This window comes from Hypanus sabinus, chromosome 10 (assembly GCF_030144855.1).
Source record: "Hypanus sabinus isolate sHypSab1 chromosome 10, sHypSab1.hap1, whole genome shotgun sequence".
In the NCBI taxonomy this organism is placed as follows: Eukaryota; Metazoa; Chordata; class Chondrichthyes; order Myliobatiformes; family Dasyatidae; genus Hypanus; species Hypanus sabinus.
In genome coordinates, this window is record NC_082715.1 from 69869703 (window position 1) to 69891472 (window position 21770).

A 21770-nucleotide genomic window follows, 5' to 3' on the forward strand; every position below is an offset into this window, starting at 1 on the left:
TCCTCTCCCCCTTTCTTCCTCCCTAGGCCTCCCGTCCCATGATCCTTTCCCTTCTCCAGCTCTGTATCCCTTTTGCCAATCACCTTTCCAGCTCTTAGCTTCACCCCACCCCCTCCTGTCTTCTATCATTATGGATTTCCCCCCTCCCCCTTTCAAATCTCTTACTATCTTTCAGTTAGTCCTGATGAAGGGTCTCAGCCCGAAACATTGACAGTGCTTCTTCCTAAAGATGCTGCCTGGCCTGCTGTGTTCCAGCAGCATTTTGTGTGTGTTGCTTGAATTTACAGCATCTACAGATTCCCTCGTGTTTGTGTTGGTAAATCAGTACAATCGGCATTCAATGAAATCGCAACATATGACAAATATAATTTAAAAGATATGGCTTTGAGATTACAGCATGAGTTGACAAAAAGCAGAACAAATCAGGAGGAGTAGAGAAGAAGTGACTTGATCTGCTTTCAAAATGGATGTTGCAAACAAGTAAAGGGACCAACAAAGTCATTACCTCCTCTAACGGATACAGCAATTGACACCTACTGTAACCTGTCCAAATGCAAAATGTGGTGTACATTATTTCAATGGTCTTTGAGCCAAGAGAAAAATTATTCTTTGGAGCTGATTATATCATTCTATCATTAAACTGGAGAATTACATCCAATCAACAAGCAAGATCAACGTAATGCTGATCCACTTGAATAAATGTTAATTTAGATTCTGGCACAAAATATTTTTTTTTTCCAAAGCTTTGTTGTCAAGCTATCATTTAAAACAAAATTCACTACATGTGGATATACTAATCCAGCCTGTATTCTTTGTCCAGTTCTGATTGCATTTGAATGAAGGTCGTGACCCAACTGCAATGTTTGGCCTGGATTCATCCATTTACTGTACCAAAACAACCTCTTCAATCTGAACTGGCACACTTAAAGGGAAGGTACACATTGAGGAATCCAGTAACTGACATTATAATTATAAGATTCTGCATGCCAAACCTCACAATCACTTCAGTGCTTACAAATTAACAAGTCCTGATATTACTGAAAATATGACACCCTTGCAAGAAATATCTTGGCCCAAATTGCACAGTCCCAGGGTTCCATGTGATTATGAAGAGTATTGCCATGATTCTACTCCTAATGATTTGAAAAGTTACAGAAATAATGTTAAGCAGAAGCTGGTTTAATATCACTGACATCATCAAGAACCCCTGCCACCCAGGACACGCCCCTTTCTTCTTGCTACCATCAGGGAAGAGGTACTTTACATTTCTGAACAATAAACCAACCCATGAATACTACCTCACTATTTTTGCTCTCTTTTTGCAAAATATATGCATTTGCAGAAGTCTTGGGCACATACATACAGCTACAGATGCCCAAGACTTACACAGTTCTGTATCTGTCAACATGGAGTGGACAGCAAATTTATAAATCTGGCGGGAGCAACGGATGTTGGGAATGGCGAAGGTGCAGCACAGCGGGAGGGGTGTGGGACAGATGGCAGAAGAGTGCCAGAGGAGTGTGCATGTGTGCGTATGCGCACCCAAGATATTTAAACAGCACTATACCTATATCTACATACATACATATATACAATTTGTATGTTGCAGATTCCAGTTAATTGGACACACCGGGACCAGTTCATTTTGACCCAATTAAGCACAAGTCCCAATTATTCATGGAAATAATTAAAAAGATATAAAAATGGCAAACTACAATTTACCCGAGTAACAAATTATGTATTTAAATACAGAATAAATTAAAACACTGCCAAAACTACTACTAGAAAACTATGTATTGGTTCCCAATAGTTATCAACCAGAGGAATTCTGTCAGCATAAAGTGATGTGTGCTTTTGATTGACTGTAAATGACAGTAAATGTCAGCACAGACACCTACTGCAGATAATAGACTGCCTTCAAACAGTGCTTTCAACAAATGTATCCTCTAAATCTTCACTTTAATTATAACATTCAAGATGATTGCTGATACATTTAAATTCTTCACAGTTCCTAACTTTAAGTAGTGAAACCATTTTCACTCCTGGCGATTTCTAGCATTTCCAAGCCTGAATGCTTGAAACCTCACTGATCAAAACAGTTCTGAATTGTCTCATTGTTTATTACACTCCAATTATTAGTAACAAAAAAAACACTGTTGTTTGAAAACAAACACGCAAGTGACACTATTTAAAAACTGTTTGTTCTAAGCACGATGTGGTATCTTCAGGCCACACGAAGTGCACTCGACTGACATTAGTTAGAAACTGTTTGGCAACAGTCTCCTGTTCCACTTAAGTGGCATAGTGTCTCAAGTAAACTAAAAGAAACCTGGCTATTTTCTCAATTTGTTTTTGTTCTTTAAATCATCCCAAATAAGAGGCTGCACAATTAACTGGAATTCACTGTGTAAAATTTTACAATATACGTTACTGATAATAAACTTGATTCTGAACTTGGTTTGTGGGAGCAGTACATTGCAATACATAAAAAATACCAGTTTCCAAAAATTTCTAAATGGCTTGAGAGATTAGCAATCTGGTGTAAAGGGTCCATTCAGAAATTTGTTGGCGGGGTGAAAAGCTCTTCCTAAATCGTTGGGAGTGTATCTTCAGGCTTTTCTACCTCTTGCCCAATGGTTGAAGGCATGTCGCAGATGGTGAGGGTTCTTTGAGATGGATGCCACTTTGAGAAAATGCCTTTTGAAAATGTCCTCGATTGTGAGAGGGTTGTGCCCTGAGGGAGCTGGCTGAGTCTACAACCAAAACCGCAGCCTCTTTCGATCCTGTGCACTGTAACCTCCATTCCAGGCAGTGATGCAATCACTCGATGCTGACCAGCATAGAAATTTGCTAGTCAATGGTGACTTACCAAATCTCTTCAAACTCCTAGAATAGACATCGAGTTGTTGACACCTAGTTACTTGAAGCTACTCACACTTTCCACAACAGACCCCTTTAATGAGGACTGGAATGTGTTCTCCCAACTTCCCCTTCTTGAAGTCTACAATCAATTCCTTGGCCTTCCTGACATTGAGTGCAAGATTCTTGTTGCAAAACAACTTAACCAGGCAATCTATTGCACTCCTCTATATTTCCGTATCACCAGCTGTCAACAACATTAGCATATTTAATGACTTACATTAAGAAGGGAGAAAATGACGGGGACCAATAAAGGCAGAAATGAAATACAGTAAACAGAAGCAATGGCCATGTGCAATGATGTATCACGCAATGAGCCATCATAAAAACTAATCAGTTTATCTGATTAATCGATTCTGAGAGATCAGCTTCTACTTTGAATTTTAAATCTAAATTTTGACATTATAAAAATGCAATGTTTCCTGTGTTATTTAAATTTCAGAATACATACGTCATCCTCAAACTTCAGAATTTAAGTAATTTTTCATTGCCAAGTTGTATTCATTTTGTGCACTAATAATAGCCACAACAAAATACACATAAGATTTCTTCATTTTTCCACGAGCAGTCTGACATGGGTCATTTCAACCAAGTTTCACTCAAAGGTAAATCATTTTGTTGCCAAAACACTGAAATAATTCTTTTTTACTTCGTGGAGGGAACCAAAGTTCATCAGTACCAACTTAGAAAAAAAAATTGCCCATCACTATTAGAATCAGAATCAGGGTTATTATCACCAGCAAGTGATGAGAAATTTGTTAACTTAGCAGCAGCAGTTCAATGCAATACATAATATAGCAAAGAGAAAAATATAATAATAATAAATAAAATTGTAACCCTTACCCAACAGGCTGGTATATATCTAGGGGAAAAAGGAGATCCAGCCACTCACCAACCCACCTCCCGTACACGCAGGTGCTGTGAGAATCGAGTTTTATGCCTCGAGCCCGCCAACAGTATCAAACCCACAACAAATACCATTATGACATACACTTTAAAGAGTTTACTAAAATTAAAAGAGTAGTAAGCAATACAATATATATACACAAGGAAAAAAACAAAAGGCGCCAACTTATCAAAGTTCAGTCTGTTTAGTGCACTCGTTGGAGCTCAATCAACGAACCAATCGACCCATCCGTCCGTCGCACCTGGGACCAACCCGGTGGTCTTACGAGCTGTCCAGCACACGTCCACCTTCCTCGGCGTCTTCCTCCCACCAAAAACCCGCGAAAACCCCTCCCCCAAGTTCCCAGCATCACAAGACACAATAACATTCCCCATTGATTAACAAATGAATACAATTACCATATCAGCCATTCTAAAGTGAAACAACAGCGAGAGAAACACTTACCGACAAAGAAGCATTCCTACTTGTAACAAACCAAAGAGGCCATTTTGAGTAACATACACAGGACATTGTATATTCCCTCCCCACCAGCAAATGTCATGCCCTCATGGCATTAATAGAGTTCCCCAAAGCTTCTTGCAACACACAAAACCCAACCCAGGTGCAGAAAGCAGTGACATAACTACCCAGAGCAGTAGAAATCACACTCGGTTCTCCTGGTACCACATATGTCAACCGCTCCGGGGGGCACCTAATCCTCTGAGATCTCCATACCCCTTCTGCCCCACTGGGCTCCCTCGTCACCTGCGAACCCACTGTCTCGGACACCCCAGGTTTACCTGACAGACCCGCACCCCCTTCCTCACAGGGGTCCTCCCTCACCTGAGATCTCTCCGGCTCAAGCTTGGGTTCCACCCTCTCTCCCACCAATGTAGGCTGCCTCTCCATCTGACCCTCAAGACCTTCCCTCCTCTCACCCAATTCAGTATGGGAAGGGCCAGGAGCCTCCTCTCCTGGTACTAGAGCACCAGCGAATGGGAACAGGGCCCACTCATCTGAGTCGTCCTCCTCTGAATTGGTAGCTATTCCCGGGTGAGGGACCCATCCCCGCTCTTCAGCAGCGGGCTCTTCCCGTTCTCCGCGCCCTCGCAGAGCCCTTGTACTAGGCGTAACCTCCCACACGGGCTCCTTATCCACCTGCACCGCTTGACCCAGTGGCAGCAGGTGATTCCTATGGAGTACCTTGATAGGCCCTTTTCCATCCTCAGGTTTCACCCGGTAACCTGGCAGGTTCGGCATCTGGCTCTCTATTACATAGGGGCTGGCCGCCCATCGATCTGCCAACTTGTGCTTACCAGGGAGTCCCAAATTCCGTAAAAGGACCCGGTCGCCCGGTAATAATTGTATAAACTTCACCTTTCGATCATACCCCATCTTATTCCTCTGATTTTGTTTGGTAGCCGCCGCCTCGGCCAACTCGTACGCCCGCTGTAACTCCCTCTTCATGTCGGACACGTACTTTAGATGGGACTTCCCGGGAAATTCACCCACTCCACCTCCAAAACACACGTCAATGGGCAACCTCGCTTCCCGCCCGAACATCAGATAATAGGGCGAATACCCTGTAGCATCATTGCGAGTACAATTGTAACAGTGAACCAATTGTCCAATATGACGACTCCACCTGCTTTTCTGCCCAATCTCCAGCGTCCCGAGCATATCCAACAGGGTCCTGTTGAATCTCTCTGGCTGAGGATCTCCCTGTGGGTGGTAAGGGGTAGTCCTGGATTTCTCAACCCCAAGCATCACTATGGATTCGCCTGGGAAGGCCGTAATGCACAAAATACTTCTCCCATAACACCTTTGCCACTGTCGTCGCCTTCTGATCCTTGGTGGGAAATGCCTGAGCATAGCGAGTGTAATGATCGGTGATGACTAAGACATCCGCGGTGTTGCTGGTGTCAGGCTCAATCGACAGGAAATCCATACATACCAGGTCCAGAGGTCCCGCACTCTGCAAGTGCGACAGTGGAGCCGCCAATGCTGGCAGGGTCTTCCTCTGGATGCAACGACGGCATCCCCTACAGTATTCTTCGACGTCCCCCCTTATCCGGAGCCAGTAGAACCGGTCTTTGAATAATCCATATGTCTTTTCCACCCCCAAGTGTCCAGAATCATCATGTAAGGCCTGGAGTACAGCCTGGCGATACTCCTCCAGCAGAACCAGTTGCCAACGGCGGAGTGGGTCCGGAGGCGTCGTTACCCGGTACAAGATTTTGTTCTTTAACTTCAACCGAGACCACTCCTTCAACAACAGAGGCATGCATGGGTGTTTCGCCTTCTCAGCCAACGCCCCATCCCCCTTCTCGACTGCTCTCCACACTGTGCCAATGCCCGGGTCATTTTGCTGAGCAATTGCCACTTCCCCCGGACTCAGTTCCGGCAACTGTTTAGTCCCCAGTGCGGTCAGGTCACAGTAAACTAGGGGTATGGCGTCGTCAAGAACCCCCAAATGGTCCACGGCTCGTTCCAGCCTCCCTCTTCCCTCGGCCTTCACGGTGATAGCAAACTGACACATCGCTTTCACTCCAGGGGCAGGGACACTCTCCCATTCCTTGTCCCTCTCCTCCTCCCCCGGCTCCCGACGAGACAATGCATCCGCATCGACATTCTTGCTTCCGGGGCGGTACCTCAGGCTGAAATCATATACCGACAAGGCCGCCAGCCACCGATGTCCTGTGGCATCCAGCTTCGCCGAAGTCAAAATATAAGTGAGAGGATTGTTATCCGTTCTCACCTCAAACTTGGCTCCGTACAGGTAATCGCCCAGCTTGTCCACCACCGCCCACTTCAGCGCCAGGAACTCCAACTTGTGAGTGGGATAGTTTCTCTCAGATGGCGACAAGCTTCGGCTGACAAAGGCTACTGGTCTCAATGCTTTGCCATGCTCTTGGTACAGAACAGCCCCGAGACCCTCTCGGCTGGCATCCGTGGGCAGCACATATGGCTTCTGGGGATCGGCAAAAGCCAACACCGGGGCCTGGGTCAGCGCCCTTCTCAAAGATCGGAACGCCTCTTCACATTGATCATCCCATCTCGAGCCAAAAGGTTCAGCCGGGTTCCAGTATCCTCCAGCGTCCTGCCTCTGGTTCCCCGTCCTCTTCTTCCCCACCGGGGGATAGCCACACAACAGCTGAGTCAACGGGTGACATACTTTGGCGTATCCTTTCACAAATTGCCGGTAATACCCACAGAACCCCAAAAATATGCGCAGAGCACCCACTTTCTGGGGTCTCGGCCAGGTGGTCACGGCCTCTATCTTGGTTGGATCAGTAGCCACTCCCTCTCGCGAAATGATATGGCCAATGTAGTTAACCGACGACTTGCAGAACTGGCATTTGTCCAGGGGAAGCTTCAACCCTTCTTCATTAAGCTGGCCCAACACCTTCAACAGCCTCTCCTCATGTTCCTCCAAAGTCGATCCAAACACTATCAAATCGTCCAGGTACACCAGTACCTTCAACAGATTCATATCCCCCACAGTTCTCTCCATGAGCCTCTGGAAGGTGGCTGGGGCTCCGGATATGCCTTGAGGCATTCGTTCGAACTGAAAGAACCCCAGCGGGCAGATAAAAGCGGTCTTCTCTTTATCGGCCACACTAATCGGGATCTGGTAATACCCACTTCTTAAATCCAGCACACTGAACCACTTCGCACCGCTCAGGCAGGCCAGCGCATACTCAACTCTTGGGACAGTATGTTGATCAGGGACAGTTCGCCGATTCAACGTCCTGTAGACAACATACATGTGCACTCGCCCATTCTTCTTCCGTGCCACCACTATTGGGGACGCATAAGGACTTCGAGACTCAGCTATGATTCCGGCCTCCTTCAACTTGCACAAGTGCTGTCGCACGTCCTCAACATCTGCCGGAGCCAGCCGCCGGGATCTCTCTCGGAACGGGGTGTCATCCGTCACCCGGATGGTGTGGCGAGTGCTTTTGGCACAGCCAACATCAAACTCGCCCCGAGAAAAAACAGTTTCCATCTTCAGCATCTTCTCCACTAGCCGGTGTTTCCACTCCGGCGACACAGGGGAATCCCCGAAGTTAAAGGCTTCAGCGGTCAGCTCCCTTCGATGCTCCGATCCCTCCCTGTTAGGGGTCCTCACTGGTGCGCTAGACATTACCGTCACCGGGAACAGATGTGCCAGCAGCATTCCCCTCTTAAAGGTGATTTCTCTTGCCGTGGTGTTCCTGACACTTATACGCCTTGCATGTCCCACCCCTGGTCTCTGCACTTCGGGCCTCACCAGCGACCCCGCCGGAAATCGTGTCTCCCCTTCAAGATCGTCTGGGGCGTCTACTAACAGGGCTTCTCCCGTCGGCACTCCTGGGAATCTGGGGGTCCCCATCACTGGGGCTACCTCCCCAGGTCGGATCACCTTGGGCCTCGCCTGCGTACACCACACCATCCCTCGTTTACACTCCGGGTCCAGCCCTTGGGAGGCAACCCCTTCTGCGAACACTGCTCGAAACACTGGATGCACCGAGAGGGTCTCCAGAAAGCTTTCCTCCCCTTTCTCCTTACAAGCTCCCAGGAGCCGTCGCACAACTGGGGAGTTAGTCCCCACCAGGAGGGCAGCACCACGAACCAACACCCAGCTAGACTCTACCTCTTTACCACACCAATTCTACCTGCCCAATACCCTTCACCGAACTTAAACCCCTCACTATCGCGTCTCCCGAAACTCGAAAATCCACTCCGCTCAATATGCATGCGTACTGTACTGGTACATCTTCAAACTGGCACCAACAAAAAATCTTATCTTTGTCCATCTCCGCTCTGCTGCCTGCGCGATTCCACAGCCCCTGACAATCCAATCCCGGACGAGCCCCCACAAATGTAACCCTTACCCAACAGGCTGGTATATGTCTAGGGGAAAAAGGAGATCCAGCCACTCTCCAACCCACCTCCCGTACACGCAGATGCTGTGAATATATATATATATACACATATACACAAGGAAAAAAAACAAAAGGCGCCAACTTATCAAAGTTCAGTCTGTTTAGTGCACTTGTTGGAGCTCAATCAACGAACCAATCGACCCATCCGTGCATCGCACCTGGGACCACCCCGGTGGTCTTACTAGCAGTCCAGCACACGTCCACCTTCCTCGGCGTCTTCCTCCCACCAAAAACCCGCGAAAACCCCTCCCCCAAGTTCCCAGCATCACAAGACACAATAACATTCCCCATTGATTAACAAATGAATACAATTACCATATCAGCCATGCTAAAGTGAAACAACAGCGAGAGAAACACTTATCCGACAAAGAAGCATTCCTACTTGTAACAAACCAAAGAGGCCATTTTGAGTAACATACACAAGACATTGTACAAAATGAAACATAATAAACAAGTAAATCAATTACATATATTGAATAGACTTTTAAAAAAACATGCAAAAACAGAAATGCTGTATATTAAAGGAAGTGAGGTAGTGTCCAAAGCTTCAATGTCCATTTAGGAATTGGATGGCAGAGGGGAAGAAGCTGCTCCTGAATTGTTGAGTGTGTACCTTCAGACTTCTGTACCTCCTACCTGATGGTAACAGTGAGAAAAGGACATGCTCTGGGTGCTGGAGGTCCTTAATTATGGACGCTGCTTTTCTGAGACTCTGCTCCCTGAAGATGTGCTGGGTACTTTGTAGGCTAGTGTTCAAGATGGAGCTGACTAGATTTACAACCTTCTGCAGCTTCTTTCAGCCTTGTGCAGTGGCCCCCCCCATACCAGACAGTGATGCAGCCTGTCAGAGTGCTCTCCACGGTACAACTATAGAAGTTTCTGAGTGTATTTGTTGATATGCCAAATCTTTTCAAACTCCTAATAAAGTATAGCTGCTGTCTTGCCTTCTTTATGTCTACATCGATATGTTGGGGCCAGACTAGATCCTCAGAGATCTTGATGCCCAGGAACTTGAAGCTGTTCACTCTCTCCTCTTCTGAGCCCTCTATGAGGATTGGTACGTGCTCCTTTGTCTTAACTTTCCTCAAGTCTACAATCAGCCCTTTCTTCTTACTGATGTTGACAAAATTATTTCTAGATTTTATGCATAGCCTAAATACATTGGTAAGAGGAAATTCATCTGGCTTAGCACAGGAAAATATTTTTCTCACGATAGGATGATTTATAATAGGCTACATCTACTAATCACTTGCAACTGATTAACCCCACAGTACTTCATTCTTCCATCTGCCACCAAAAGGTTCCACTTATATACTAAAATGCCTCTCCTTTCTCAGCTGCATATTTATTCCCCCCCCTCCCCAAACTGAGAAATTAGTAGACTTGAGACAAACAGATTGTAGTTGAGGGCATGTCAAATTGGGATTAAAATAGTTTCTTCATTTCTCTTCCATTATTACCATGTAGATTTTCACCATATCACTCTTTTACCCACATCTGACAAAACACCATAGCCTTAATAGGCATGTAAAACACTTTTAACAACATAACAGACAGAAAAATCAAAAAGCAGAAATAAAAAAGAATCACTTGTTTCCAAAGCAGAATTGCTTGGCCCCTTTCAATAATCTCCTAACAGTCCCTAAAAACTTCAAACCTCTTGATTTTAAGAAAAAAATCATGGTAACAGGTGCTTCCAGCCCAATGAGACCACACAACCTAGTAATATCCATGCAACCAATTACACCTTTGGACTTGGGGAAGAAATCTGAGCACCTGGTTGAAACACACATGGTTACGAGTAGAACATGCAAACTCCTCACAGACAGCAGTGGGTACTGAACTCGGATCTCTGGTGCTGTAATCGCCCTACATTAACCACTATGTTACCATGGCTCCCCGGCTCCCCACCTCCCCACCGTCCTGACGAAGGGTCTCGGCCCGAAACGTCGGCAGCGCTTCTCCCTATAGATGCTGCCTGGCCTGCTGTGTTCCACCAGCATTTCGTGTGTGTTGTTGTTTGAATTTCCAGCATCTGCAGATTTCCTTGTGTTTGCTCTCCACCTTTAATTGTTTGCAATTTATTTCCCCAAGGTTGAATTTAAGCACAAAAAAACACAATGTGAGCAGGAATAGATGATGGCACCCTTCCATCCTACATCACCACTGGACAAGGTCATGTGATCTACTCAGCTGGTCTTCTTTGCCAAATCCCCACAGCCCTAAATCCATCAATTGTTATCTACCTCCACCTTCAATGCTTCTACTTCTCTAATGGTCTTGCTACTTAACAACTAATTATGTTTCTTTAATCTTCACCAGGTAACAGACTACCCCATTTTCCTTTCTTACACATTCCTGAAAGATGACAGCTGATACCTTCTAAATCAATGAGGCAGCTCAACTTTTCACTATTATAATCATGCTTTTGATTTTTTTTGCAGAAATTTGTGAAGCTGTACAGACTGATGAAAGCGATGAGAGACTGCACTAAAGAGCCACAGTACAGTCAAAAGCAACACTCTTGTGTTGGAGCATGTCAGGCATATGAACAATGCCCATAAACTTTACAATGAATTTTGTTTCTTTTCAGAAGAAATGGGGGAAGATTTACAGTATACACACAGCCAACAGAAAAAGAATTGCACTTGATTAATAGGATATTTTATATTTGTAAACCCATTTGGTTTACAAACAATGCAACACATAAAATTTTATTGATGTGTCCAACCCATCTGAGTGTCACCATGACTAATTATGGACCCTCAAGACTTCGAGAATTTCACCAGCTTAAAGAAATCTAATTTGATGTAATACAATATTAATGGCAGGATTGTTAACAATTTGGAGGAAAAGAGGGATCCTGGGGTTCACATCCATAGATCCCACATGTTAATATGTTTGTGAAAGTGTATGATGGCCTTCATTAGTCAGGGGATTGAGCTCAAGAGCTGACAGAGGCGTGGAGGCATGCAAGGGCCTGCCAGGGGTGGTGGTGATGTTGGTGGCAGATATATTAGGGACATTTCAGAAACTCTTGGAGAGACATGTGGAAATTAGAAACATTGAGGGCTAGGTGGGAGGAAATCAATCTTGGAGTAGGTTGAAGAATCGTTAAGGAGCCTGTACTGTGCTGTAATGTTTTATGCTCTATTAGCACAAGGACTGGCTTGCAATCTTATTTAAAGAGGATATGGTATCCAGGGAGACATGTTGCATGTTTAATTAACAAGTCATACTGCTGGTCAACTATTAAAAGTGTTCAAGAGTAGTTTTCATGGTTAGAGACAGACAACACAACTACCTCCCAAATTCTAATACAAGTCATCACCTTAAAACTAACTTGATCCCAATTAGTTCCTATACCCCCACATCCTATCCCACCATATGAACAAATATGTATAGTCCACATTGACAAGAACAAGAGGTTATGTCCTTGTTTGATGAATCAAGTCTGAGAAGGATATTTTGAGGTACACCTGAGAAGTGGACTGTTCATCCAGTGATTTCATAAACACTAGAGCAACAATTCATTCATGCAGCCCATAACCTTCCATTTTTCCTACATCCATGTGCTCATCTAAGAGTGTTTTAAATGTCCCTAACCTATCTGCCTCTACCAGCATCCCTGACAATGCATTACAGGCTCTTACCATTCTGTGCAAAACACCATTTTCCAACATCTCCCCCCCGCCCCCAGACCTCCCTCCGCTCACCCTAAACAAATGTCATCCGGTATTGATCACTGTCACCCTCACCCTCAGAAAAATGAGCTGTTTTTCCACTCCATCCATGGCTCTCACAATTTTACACACCTCCATCAAGGTATCCGTCAACCCCCTTCACTCCACAGAGAAAAACCCTGCCTCATTCAAACCCTCCCTACAAGACAAGATCTCTAATCCAGGTAACATCCTGGTAAATCTCTGCACCTTCAAAACCAGCAGAAAATATTGTATGCAGCAGAAAGATCTGGCTCCTTCACTAAAATCTAAGCATAAAATAAAATCAATCGAGAACATTTTGCGAATATAACAATTTATGCCCAAAGAACCTTGTTTTGTGTAATAGTCATTAACAAGTTACACTAACCTTCATATTCTGCTTTTTGCATCCAAACGGTCCATTCATTACTTTGTTTAAATTGTGTTTTTCATTAGGGCAACAAGTCATCTCCATTCCAAGGGGACTGCCTTAGAGGAAAAAAACATTTCTTATTACAACCTGATAAGAAAGACAAGTTTAATCAACATTATCCTACACTTGGGCACAATGAATAATCCTAAAAAGCCTCAATTTTGCTTTTGAAATGGTATTTCAATTTGGACAAATTTATGCTACCTTAAAAATAAAGAATCCCAATGTACAGGAATGGTAATGATACAGGGGAGAATCAGAATTAGATTTATTATGACTGTCTTATGCAACATGATTTTTTTTGCAGCAGTATAGTGCAAAAGAAGTGCTGAGCTGATCAAAACACACAAAATACTGGAGGAACTCAGCAGGTCAAGCAGCCTCTATGAATGGGAATAAACAGTCAATATTCCACGCCAAGACTCTTCATCAGTACCGGAAAAGGAGGCTAAAACCAGAAAAAAGGGGTGAAGGAACACAAGCTCACAGGTGATAGGTGAAACAAGATGAGGGGGAAGGGAGGTGGGTGAGGGATGATGCTGTGAGGTAATAAATGGAAAAGGTAAAGTACTGAAGGAAGAGAAATCTAATCAGAGAGGAAAGTGGACCATGGGAAAAGGGAAGGACTAGGGGCACCAGAGGGAGGTAATAGGCAGGTAAGGTGAAGAGGGCAAGGGTATAAAGAGAAAAAGAAGAGGGAGGGGTTGAATAAAGTACCAGGTCGGGTATCAGAGCTGTGCACATCAGCTGGTATAGGAGAGAATACAGATTAGGATTTGACTGTAGAAGCTCCAGAAGAGTCGGGGGAAGTTGAGCATCCCTTGACAAATCAATAACCAAAGGGCAACATGCTCCAAATGCTTGTTTGTTAATTATTCTTTAGCCGTCAGCACCTGGAATTTCTCCAACTGCTGGTCTCCCTGGTGCCAGAAAGCCAGACAAGTTTAGATGAACACTGCATTCAGAGAGGTGCTGTGAGGATGTGATGTCTCGGTGTTGTAGCACCATGCATGGCTGTTAGCAAAAATCACATTACGTGCCCATGGCCTGAGAATGTTGTGCTGCCCAACCAAACACAAAATGTTGAAAGAACACAGCAGGTCAAACTGCATCTATGGAAGAGAACATTCAACATTTCACGCCAAGATAATTCATCCTCTCCATACATAGATATTGCCTGACTTGCTGTATTCCTCCAGCATTTCAGTGTGTTGTTTAAGATCTCCAGCATCTGCAGGATCGCGTGTCTATTGATAGAAGGGGGCAGCAATGCACCAGTTAAAAAAGCAAGGCAATTACTATATTAAATGGCATCATACATAATAAGCAAACTGTATGGAATATGACAGACCATGTGGGGAAAAATTTCTCAGAAAATCAAAACGAGTTAAAATGGAAAGCTCTTGGTCAAACCTATTCCAGGCAATTCAATGCAAAACAATGGCTACATAGCCTTGAGTAACACACAAAATGCTAGAGGAACTCAGCAGGTCAGGCAGCATCTATGGAAAGATTTCAGCATCTGCAGAATCTCATGTTCATTCCACATAGCCTAAAAGTTTAAATTTAATCAATTATAAATTGAGGCTCCAGATCTGGTTTTATAACAGCATTGAAATCAGTGATGTACCCCACAATTAAACCTGTAGATGTGAAATGCAGATCTCCTGTTTCACAATTCTTATGGCACGGTACAAAGTCATTCAGTCCATCTGGTCTATGCCACTCCTCAATGCCTTCCTATCAGCTCCACCCCACCAGCCTTTCCACCAAACTATTCGTTCCCCTTCCTGCCCAAAAGACCCACACCCCAGTTCTCCTGCTGACCACCAACATGACCAAAATCAGAATCAGGTTTAATATGTTGAGAAATATGTTGTTTTGCAGCATCAGTATAGTGCAAGACATAAAAACTGTAAATTATAGCAGGTAATATCACTTGTTTTGTGGAAGCAGCACACTGCAATCATTGTCCATTCAGAAATCGGTTGGCAATAGGGAAGAAGCTGTCCCTGAGGTATTGAATGTGTGTCTTCAGGGTCCTGTCTCACCTCATATTCCAGGTGATGGTGGTGGGGGGTAGGGGTGTCCTTAATGGATGCTAACTTTTTGAGGCATTTTTTGAAGCAGACTGCGTAGGCCTATAAACATTCTTAACATGATATTGTGGAGGACAACAGAGCCCAAATAGTCACAGGGAGAACATGCAAACGGAACAGAGACAACGCTGGATGCCAGGAACGAACCCACACTGCCAATCTGTGAGTCAGTGCACTATCTGCCATGCCATTTACGCAAGAATTCTAATATTATTATTGGCAGTCAAGGCAAATTTGAATGTTCTGGCATCAAAGTGGGTCTAAGGATGGAAATAATTCAAGTGGAGCAGAAGAGGCTTACAGGGGTTTATACAGGTTATGAAGAACATGGAGGTGAAAAGCCAATCTTTTTCCCCCAGTCACCAGATTCTGCAGATGCTGGAGGAACTCAGGTCAAGCAGCATCAATGGGAAGAAATAGTCAAAGTTTCAGGCTGAGAGCCTTTATCTGTCTTTTTCCTAGGGCTGGGATGTCTAAAGCCAGACACTGCAGGTTTAAACTGTATAAAATAAAGGGTTCCAAGGGGCAACTTATTTCACACAAAAGGCAATGAGTATATGGAACAAGATGCCAGAGGAAGTGCTGGAGACGGGGACAATCAGAACTTTTAAACTAATGGACAGGAAAGGATATGGGCCAAACACAGACTAATGAGAGTAACTCAGAATGGCAACATGGCCAGCTTAAATGGGTTGGGCTGAAGGCCCTGTTCCCTTGCTGTGTAACTGAATGACAAGACTAAGGAAGAAGAGTGGAGAGGCCAAAAGAAGAATAGAGAATAGCTTCTCCCTACTATTATCTTTATGTATAAACATGATGCACATGATCATGCATTCAGTATTTGTCAACCCTGTAACTAATGAAGATAGACTAAACACAAAATTTCATGCAATACAAAATTTACAGAAATCCGGCATGGATACAGGCCCTTCAGCCCAGCGAGCCCATGATGAACATCCAGCATCCCAATTTCTGTATTTGGCCCATATCACTTTAATGTACTTTATCGCCTCCTCCATGTACCTAATCCAAAAGCTTCTTAAATAACACTATTGTACCTGCCTAAATTACCTCCCCTGGCAGCTCATTCCATATATTCACCAACCCGAGTGGAGAAGCTGCCCCTCAAGTCCCTTTTAAATTTTTCCACTCTCACATTAAAGGCCCTTAGTTTGGACTCGTTCCAGTTTAACCATGTCTTTCCTACAACAGAGTGAGTGGCCTCTGGGTGTTCCAGTTTCCTCCCACAGTCCAAAGATGTTCTGGTTAATACATTAATTGGTCATTGAAAATTGTCCTGTGATTAGGGTTAATGAGGTGGGTTGCTGGATAGTGCGACACAAGGTAAGAAACACAATAATAATAAAAAACACAATAAGTACAGAGCTTATTACATAGATTGATTGTATGTTCATAAAGTGACACAAGGAGACTGACAGAAAATTATAAAGTAGTGGTGGGTGTGGTGAGGTGGGTTAGTGCGTAGAGGTGATGATCAGCCTTACTGCTGCTTGAAGTTAAAAAAAATTCTTACAACTGTTAAAATCAGAAGATTTTATTTTTGTGAATGTTTACAGTCACATTGATGATCATACAATTATCAAATTTAAAATTTACATTTAGTGGGATACTCCAGGGAACTGTTTTGTTGAGAGAGCAAATAGTTCTTCCAAAGTCAAAATTTAAAACCTGATTCTAATTTAAATTGAAAACATTCTTCTTGTTGTTACACTTACCACTTTCCAATCCTCATGTTTTATATCAGTGTCTGACACCACTCCACATCATCATAATAGCATTTAATTTTCCCCAATTATAAGTGGGCTTTGAGGTATAGTTCCACATTTACAAAAATGCAACTTTTCCGTCCAGAGTCAGGGCACCACAATCTCTGTATGCTCAATCTAGATGTCCTGAGCATTGAGAAGAAAGAACGTAGAATGAAGCCAGTGGAATCAAGGTTCCAAAGGGAGGGAAAAGGGCTAAAACAACACACACAAAATGCTGGTGGAACACAGCAGGCCAGGCAGCATCTACAGGGAGAAGCATGGTCGACGTTTTGGGCCGAGACCCTTCATCAGGACTAACTGTAAGGGAAGATAGTAAGAGATTTGAAAGTAGTGGGGGGGGGGGAAGGGGGAAATGCAAAATGATAGGAGAAGACCGGAGGGGGTAGGATGAAGCTAAGAGCTGGAAAGGTGATTGGCGAAAGTGATACAGAGCTGGAGAAGGGAAAGGATCATGGGACAGGAGGCCTCAGGAAAAAGGGGGGGGGAAGGGGAGATGGAGAACAGGCAAACAACTAAATATGTCAGAGATGGGGTAAGGAGGGGAGGAGGGACATTAACTGAAGTTAGAGAAGTCAATGTTCATGCCATCAGGTTGGAGGCTACCCAGCCGGTATACAAGCTGTTGTTCCTCCAACCTGAGTTTGAATTCATTTTGACAGTAGAGGAGGCCATGGATAGACATATCAGAATGGGAATGGGACGTGGAATTAAAATGTGTGGCCACTGGGAGATCCTGCTTTCTCTGGCGGACCGAGCGTAGGTGTTCAGCGAAATGGTCTCCCAGCCTGCGTCAGGTCTCACCAATGTATAAAAGGCCACACCGGGAGCACCAGACGTCGTATACTACCCCAGGTGAAGTGGCGTGTCACTTGGAAGAAAAGTCTGGGGCCCTGAATGGTGGTGAGGGAGGAAGTGTAAGGGCAGGTGTAGCACTTGTTCCGCTTACAAGGATAAGTGCCGGGAGGGAGATCGGTGGGAAGGGATGAAGGGGACGAGTGGACAAGGGAGCCTGCGGAAAGCAGAAAGAGGGGGGAAGGGAAAGATGGGCTTGGTAGTGGGATCCCGTTGGAGGTGGTGGAAGTTACAGAGAATTATACGTTGGACCTGGAGGCTGGTGGGGTGGTAGGTGAGGACAAGAGGAACCCTATCCCGAGTGGGGTGGCGGGCGGATGAGTTAAGGGCAGATGTGCAGGAAATGGGAGAGATGTGTTTGACAGCAGAGTTGGTGATGGAAGAAGGGAAGCCCCTTTGTTTAAAAAAGAAAAACATCTCTTTCGTCCTGGAATGAAAAGCCTCATCCTGAGAGCAGATGTGGCAGAGACAGAGGAATTGTGAGAAGGGGATAGCGTTTTTGCAAGAGACAGGGCGGGAAGAGGAAAAGTCCAGGTAGCTGTGAGAGTTTGTAGGCTTATAGTAGATATTAGCAGATAAGCCATCTCCAGAGATGGAGAGAGAAAGATCAAGAAAGGGGAGGGAGATGTCGGAAATGGATCGGGTAAATGTGAGGGCAGGGTGAAAGTTGGCAAAGTTATTGAAGTCAACGAGCTCAGCATGTGTACAGGAGGCAGTGCCAATGCAGTCGTCGATGTAGCAAATGAAAAGGGGGGGGGGCAGATACCGGTATAGACTTGAAACATGGACTGTTCCACAAAGTCAACAAAAAGGCAGGCATAGCTGGGACCCATATGGGTGCCCATGGCTACACCCTTGGTTTGGAGGAAGTGGGAGGAGCCAAAGGAGAAATTATTGAGTGTAAGAACTAATTCCACTAGACAGAGGAGAGTGGTGGTAGAGGAGAATTGGTTAGGTCTCGAATCCAAAAAGAAGCGAAGAGTTTTGAGAAAAAGGACTAATGATGTTCAACATGAAGGCTTCAGTTTAAAATAATTGTTGATGAGGCAGAGTGAAATAAAAAAACTAAAAAAACCTCTAAAAATAAAGTTACCTAAAATGTTTTAACAAAGACATTTACACATTTTTATAACTTTTACACGTGGCCACCATTAGACTGAAGTGCACCACTGCTTCTCAGAAGTCATGATCTACATAAAAAGACTGCTAAGCAACAGAGGCAATCTGCATCCCTATGGTTTGCACTGACCTCTGCTGGAAAGGGCGCATTTAAGCATCTGGCCAGGAAGTTCATAGTTTGTTGAGAAATCATTCCATTTGCTTCCAGTTTGAAGGACAGGAACTATATGGGCAAAGCCATACAGTTCCTGTCCACTTAACTGATCAGCTTACACGCCCATGTCAGAGAACAGATAAGTTTCAAACACATTGGCAAGTCCAGAGTTTCGTGAGCTTCATGCTCTGAAGGATATTACTGAACCAGATGGGTTTTCACACAAGAGTAGTTTCACATTCAGTTATTTAGCTTTTTATTTTAGTTTATTCAATTACAAGGAAATTAACTTCCCCAGCTGCTGTAATGGAAATTAAACTCAACTTCAGATCAATGATCCAGGCCTCTGGATACCAGTCCAGTAACAATCATTTTGTTTGCATGGAGCATTGTGGAATCCCTGAACAGTATTAATCAATGTCAGCTAAAGAGCATGAAAACAGTCAAAACCGCTAAGTACAAAAAACCGTGATGAAAACAATTGTATTTTCTTTTAAGTACTGACAGAGGACACTGAGACTGTGACTTAAGGCATTAACTTTGCTTCATGAATTGTTCCATTGGAAAATATTTATCTAATTTTCAGTTCGTTATTTCAGCTGAAGGAAATATTTCACCTTGTATTCCTGGGTTGAACTCCATCTGCCGCTTCTCAGCCCAGTTTTGCATCCTGTCAATGTCCCACAGTAACCTCCGACAGCCCTCCACACTATCCACAACACCCCCAACCTTTGTGTCATCAACAAATTTACTAACCCATCCCTCCACTTCCTCATCCAGGTCATTTATAAAAAAATCATGAAGAGTAAGGGTCCCAGAACGGATCCCTGAGGCACACCACTGGTCACCGACCTCCATGCAGAATATGACCCGTTTACAACCACTCTTTGCCTTCTGTGGACAAGCCACTTCTGGATCCACAAAGCAATGTCCCCTTGGACCCCATGCCTCCTTACTTTCTCAATAAGCCTTGCATGGAGTAAGTTATCAAATGCCTTGCTAAAATCCTTATACACCATGTCTACTGCTCTTCCTTCATCAAGGTGTTTAGTTACATCCTCAAAAAATTCAATCAGGCTCGTAAGGCATGACCTGCCCTTGACAAAGCCATGCTGACTACTCCTAACCACATTGTACCTCTTTAAATGTTCATAAATCCTGCTGCTCAGGATCTTCTCCATCAACTTACCAACCACTGAGGAAAGACTCATTGGTCTATAATTTCCTGGGTTATCTCTACTCCCTTTCTTGAATAAAGGAACAACATCCACAATCCTCCAATCCTCCGGAACCTCTCCCATCCCCATTGATGATGCAAAGATCATCGCCAGAGGCTCAGCAATCTCCTCCCTCAGCTCCCACAGTAGCCTGGGGGTACATCTCATCCGGTCCTGGTGACTTATTCAACTTGATGCTTTCCAAAAGCTCCAGCACATCCTGTTTCTTAATATCTACATGCTCAGGCTTTTCAGTCCACTGTAAGTCATCACTACAATCACCAAGATCTTTTTCCATAGTGAATACTGAAGTATTAAATACCTCTGCTATTTCCTTCGGTTCCATGCACACTCTCCCACTGTTACACTTGATCAGTCTTATTCTTTCATGTCTTATCCTCTTGCTCTTCACATACTCGTAGAATGACTTGGGGTTTTCCTTAATGCTGCCCACCAAGACCTTCTCATGGCTCCTTCTGGCTCCCCTAATTTCCTTCTTAAGCTCCTTCTTATTAGCCTTATAAGCTTCTAGATCTCTAACATAACCAAGCTCTCTGAACCTTTTGTAAGCTTTTCTTTTCTTCTTGATTAGATTTATTACAGCCTTTGTACACCACGGTTCCTGTACCCTACCATAACTTCCCTGTCTCATTGGAACGTACCTATATAGAACTCCACACAAATATCCCCTGAATATTTGCCACATTTCTTCTGTACTTTCACTGAGAACATCTATTTACAATTTAAGTCACCAATTTCTTGCCTGATAGCCTCATAATTCCCCTTACTCCAATTAAACACTTTTCTAACTTGTTTGCTCCTATCACTCTCCAATACTATTGTAAAGGAGACAGAATTATGATCACTATCTTCAAAATGCTCTCCCACTGAGAGATCTGACACCTGATCAGGTTCTTTTCCCAATACCAAATCAAATACAGCCTCTCCCCTTGTAGGCTTATCTCCATATTGTGTCAAGAAACCTTCCTGAACACACCTAACAAACTCCACCCCATTTAAACCCCTTGCTCCAGGGAGATGCCAATCGATATTTGGGAAATTAAAATCTCCCATCATGACAACTCTATTATTATTACGCTTTTCCAGGATCTGTTTCCCTATCTGCTCCTCGATATCCCTGTTACTATTGGGTGTCCTATAAAAAACACCCAGTAAAGTTATTGACCTCTTCCTCTTCCTAGCCTCCATCCACAGAGACTCTGTGGACAATCCCTCTATGATGTCCACCTTTTCTGCAACTGTGACACTATCTCTGATCAACAGTGCCACACCCCCACCTCTTTTGCCTCCCTCCCTGTCCTTTCTGAAACTTCTAAAACCCAGCACTTGAAGTAACCATTCCTGTCCCTGAGCCATCCAAGTCTCTGTAATGGCGACCACATCACATCTCCAAGTACTAATCCACGCTCAAAGCTCATCCGCTTTGTTCACAACACTCTTTGCATTAAAATAGACACATCTCAAACATTTCGGTCTGAACACGTCCCTTCTCTATCACCTGCCTATCCTCCCTCTCGCACCATCTGCAAGCTTTCTCTATTTGTGAGCTAACCTCTTCTTCCCCAGTCTCTTCAGTTCAGTTCCCAACCCCCAACAATTCTAATTTAAACTCTCCCCTGAAGCCTTAGCAAACCTCCCCACCAGGATA

At 44.2% G+C, this 21770-nt stretch overlaps 1 protein-coding gene across 1 annotated transcript in view; it reads right to left on the reverse strand.

Annotated features, from left to right (window-relative positions):
* Positions 1-21770, reverse strand: part of mcph1 (microcephalin 1) — a 288336-nt gene that overhangs the window by 227911 nt on the left and 38655 nt on the right. The window contains exon 9 of the mRNA XM_059983454.1: positions 12826-12926. Coding sequence (XP_059839437.1) covers positions 12826-12926 — 101 coding nt within the window. The remainder of the gene's footprint in view (positions 1-12825; positions 12927-21770) is intronic.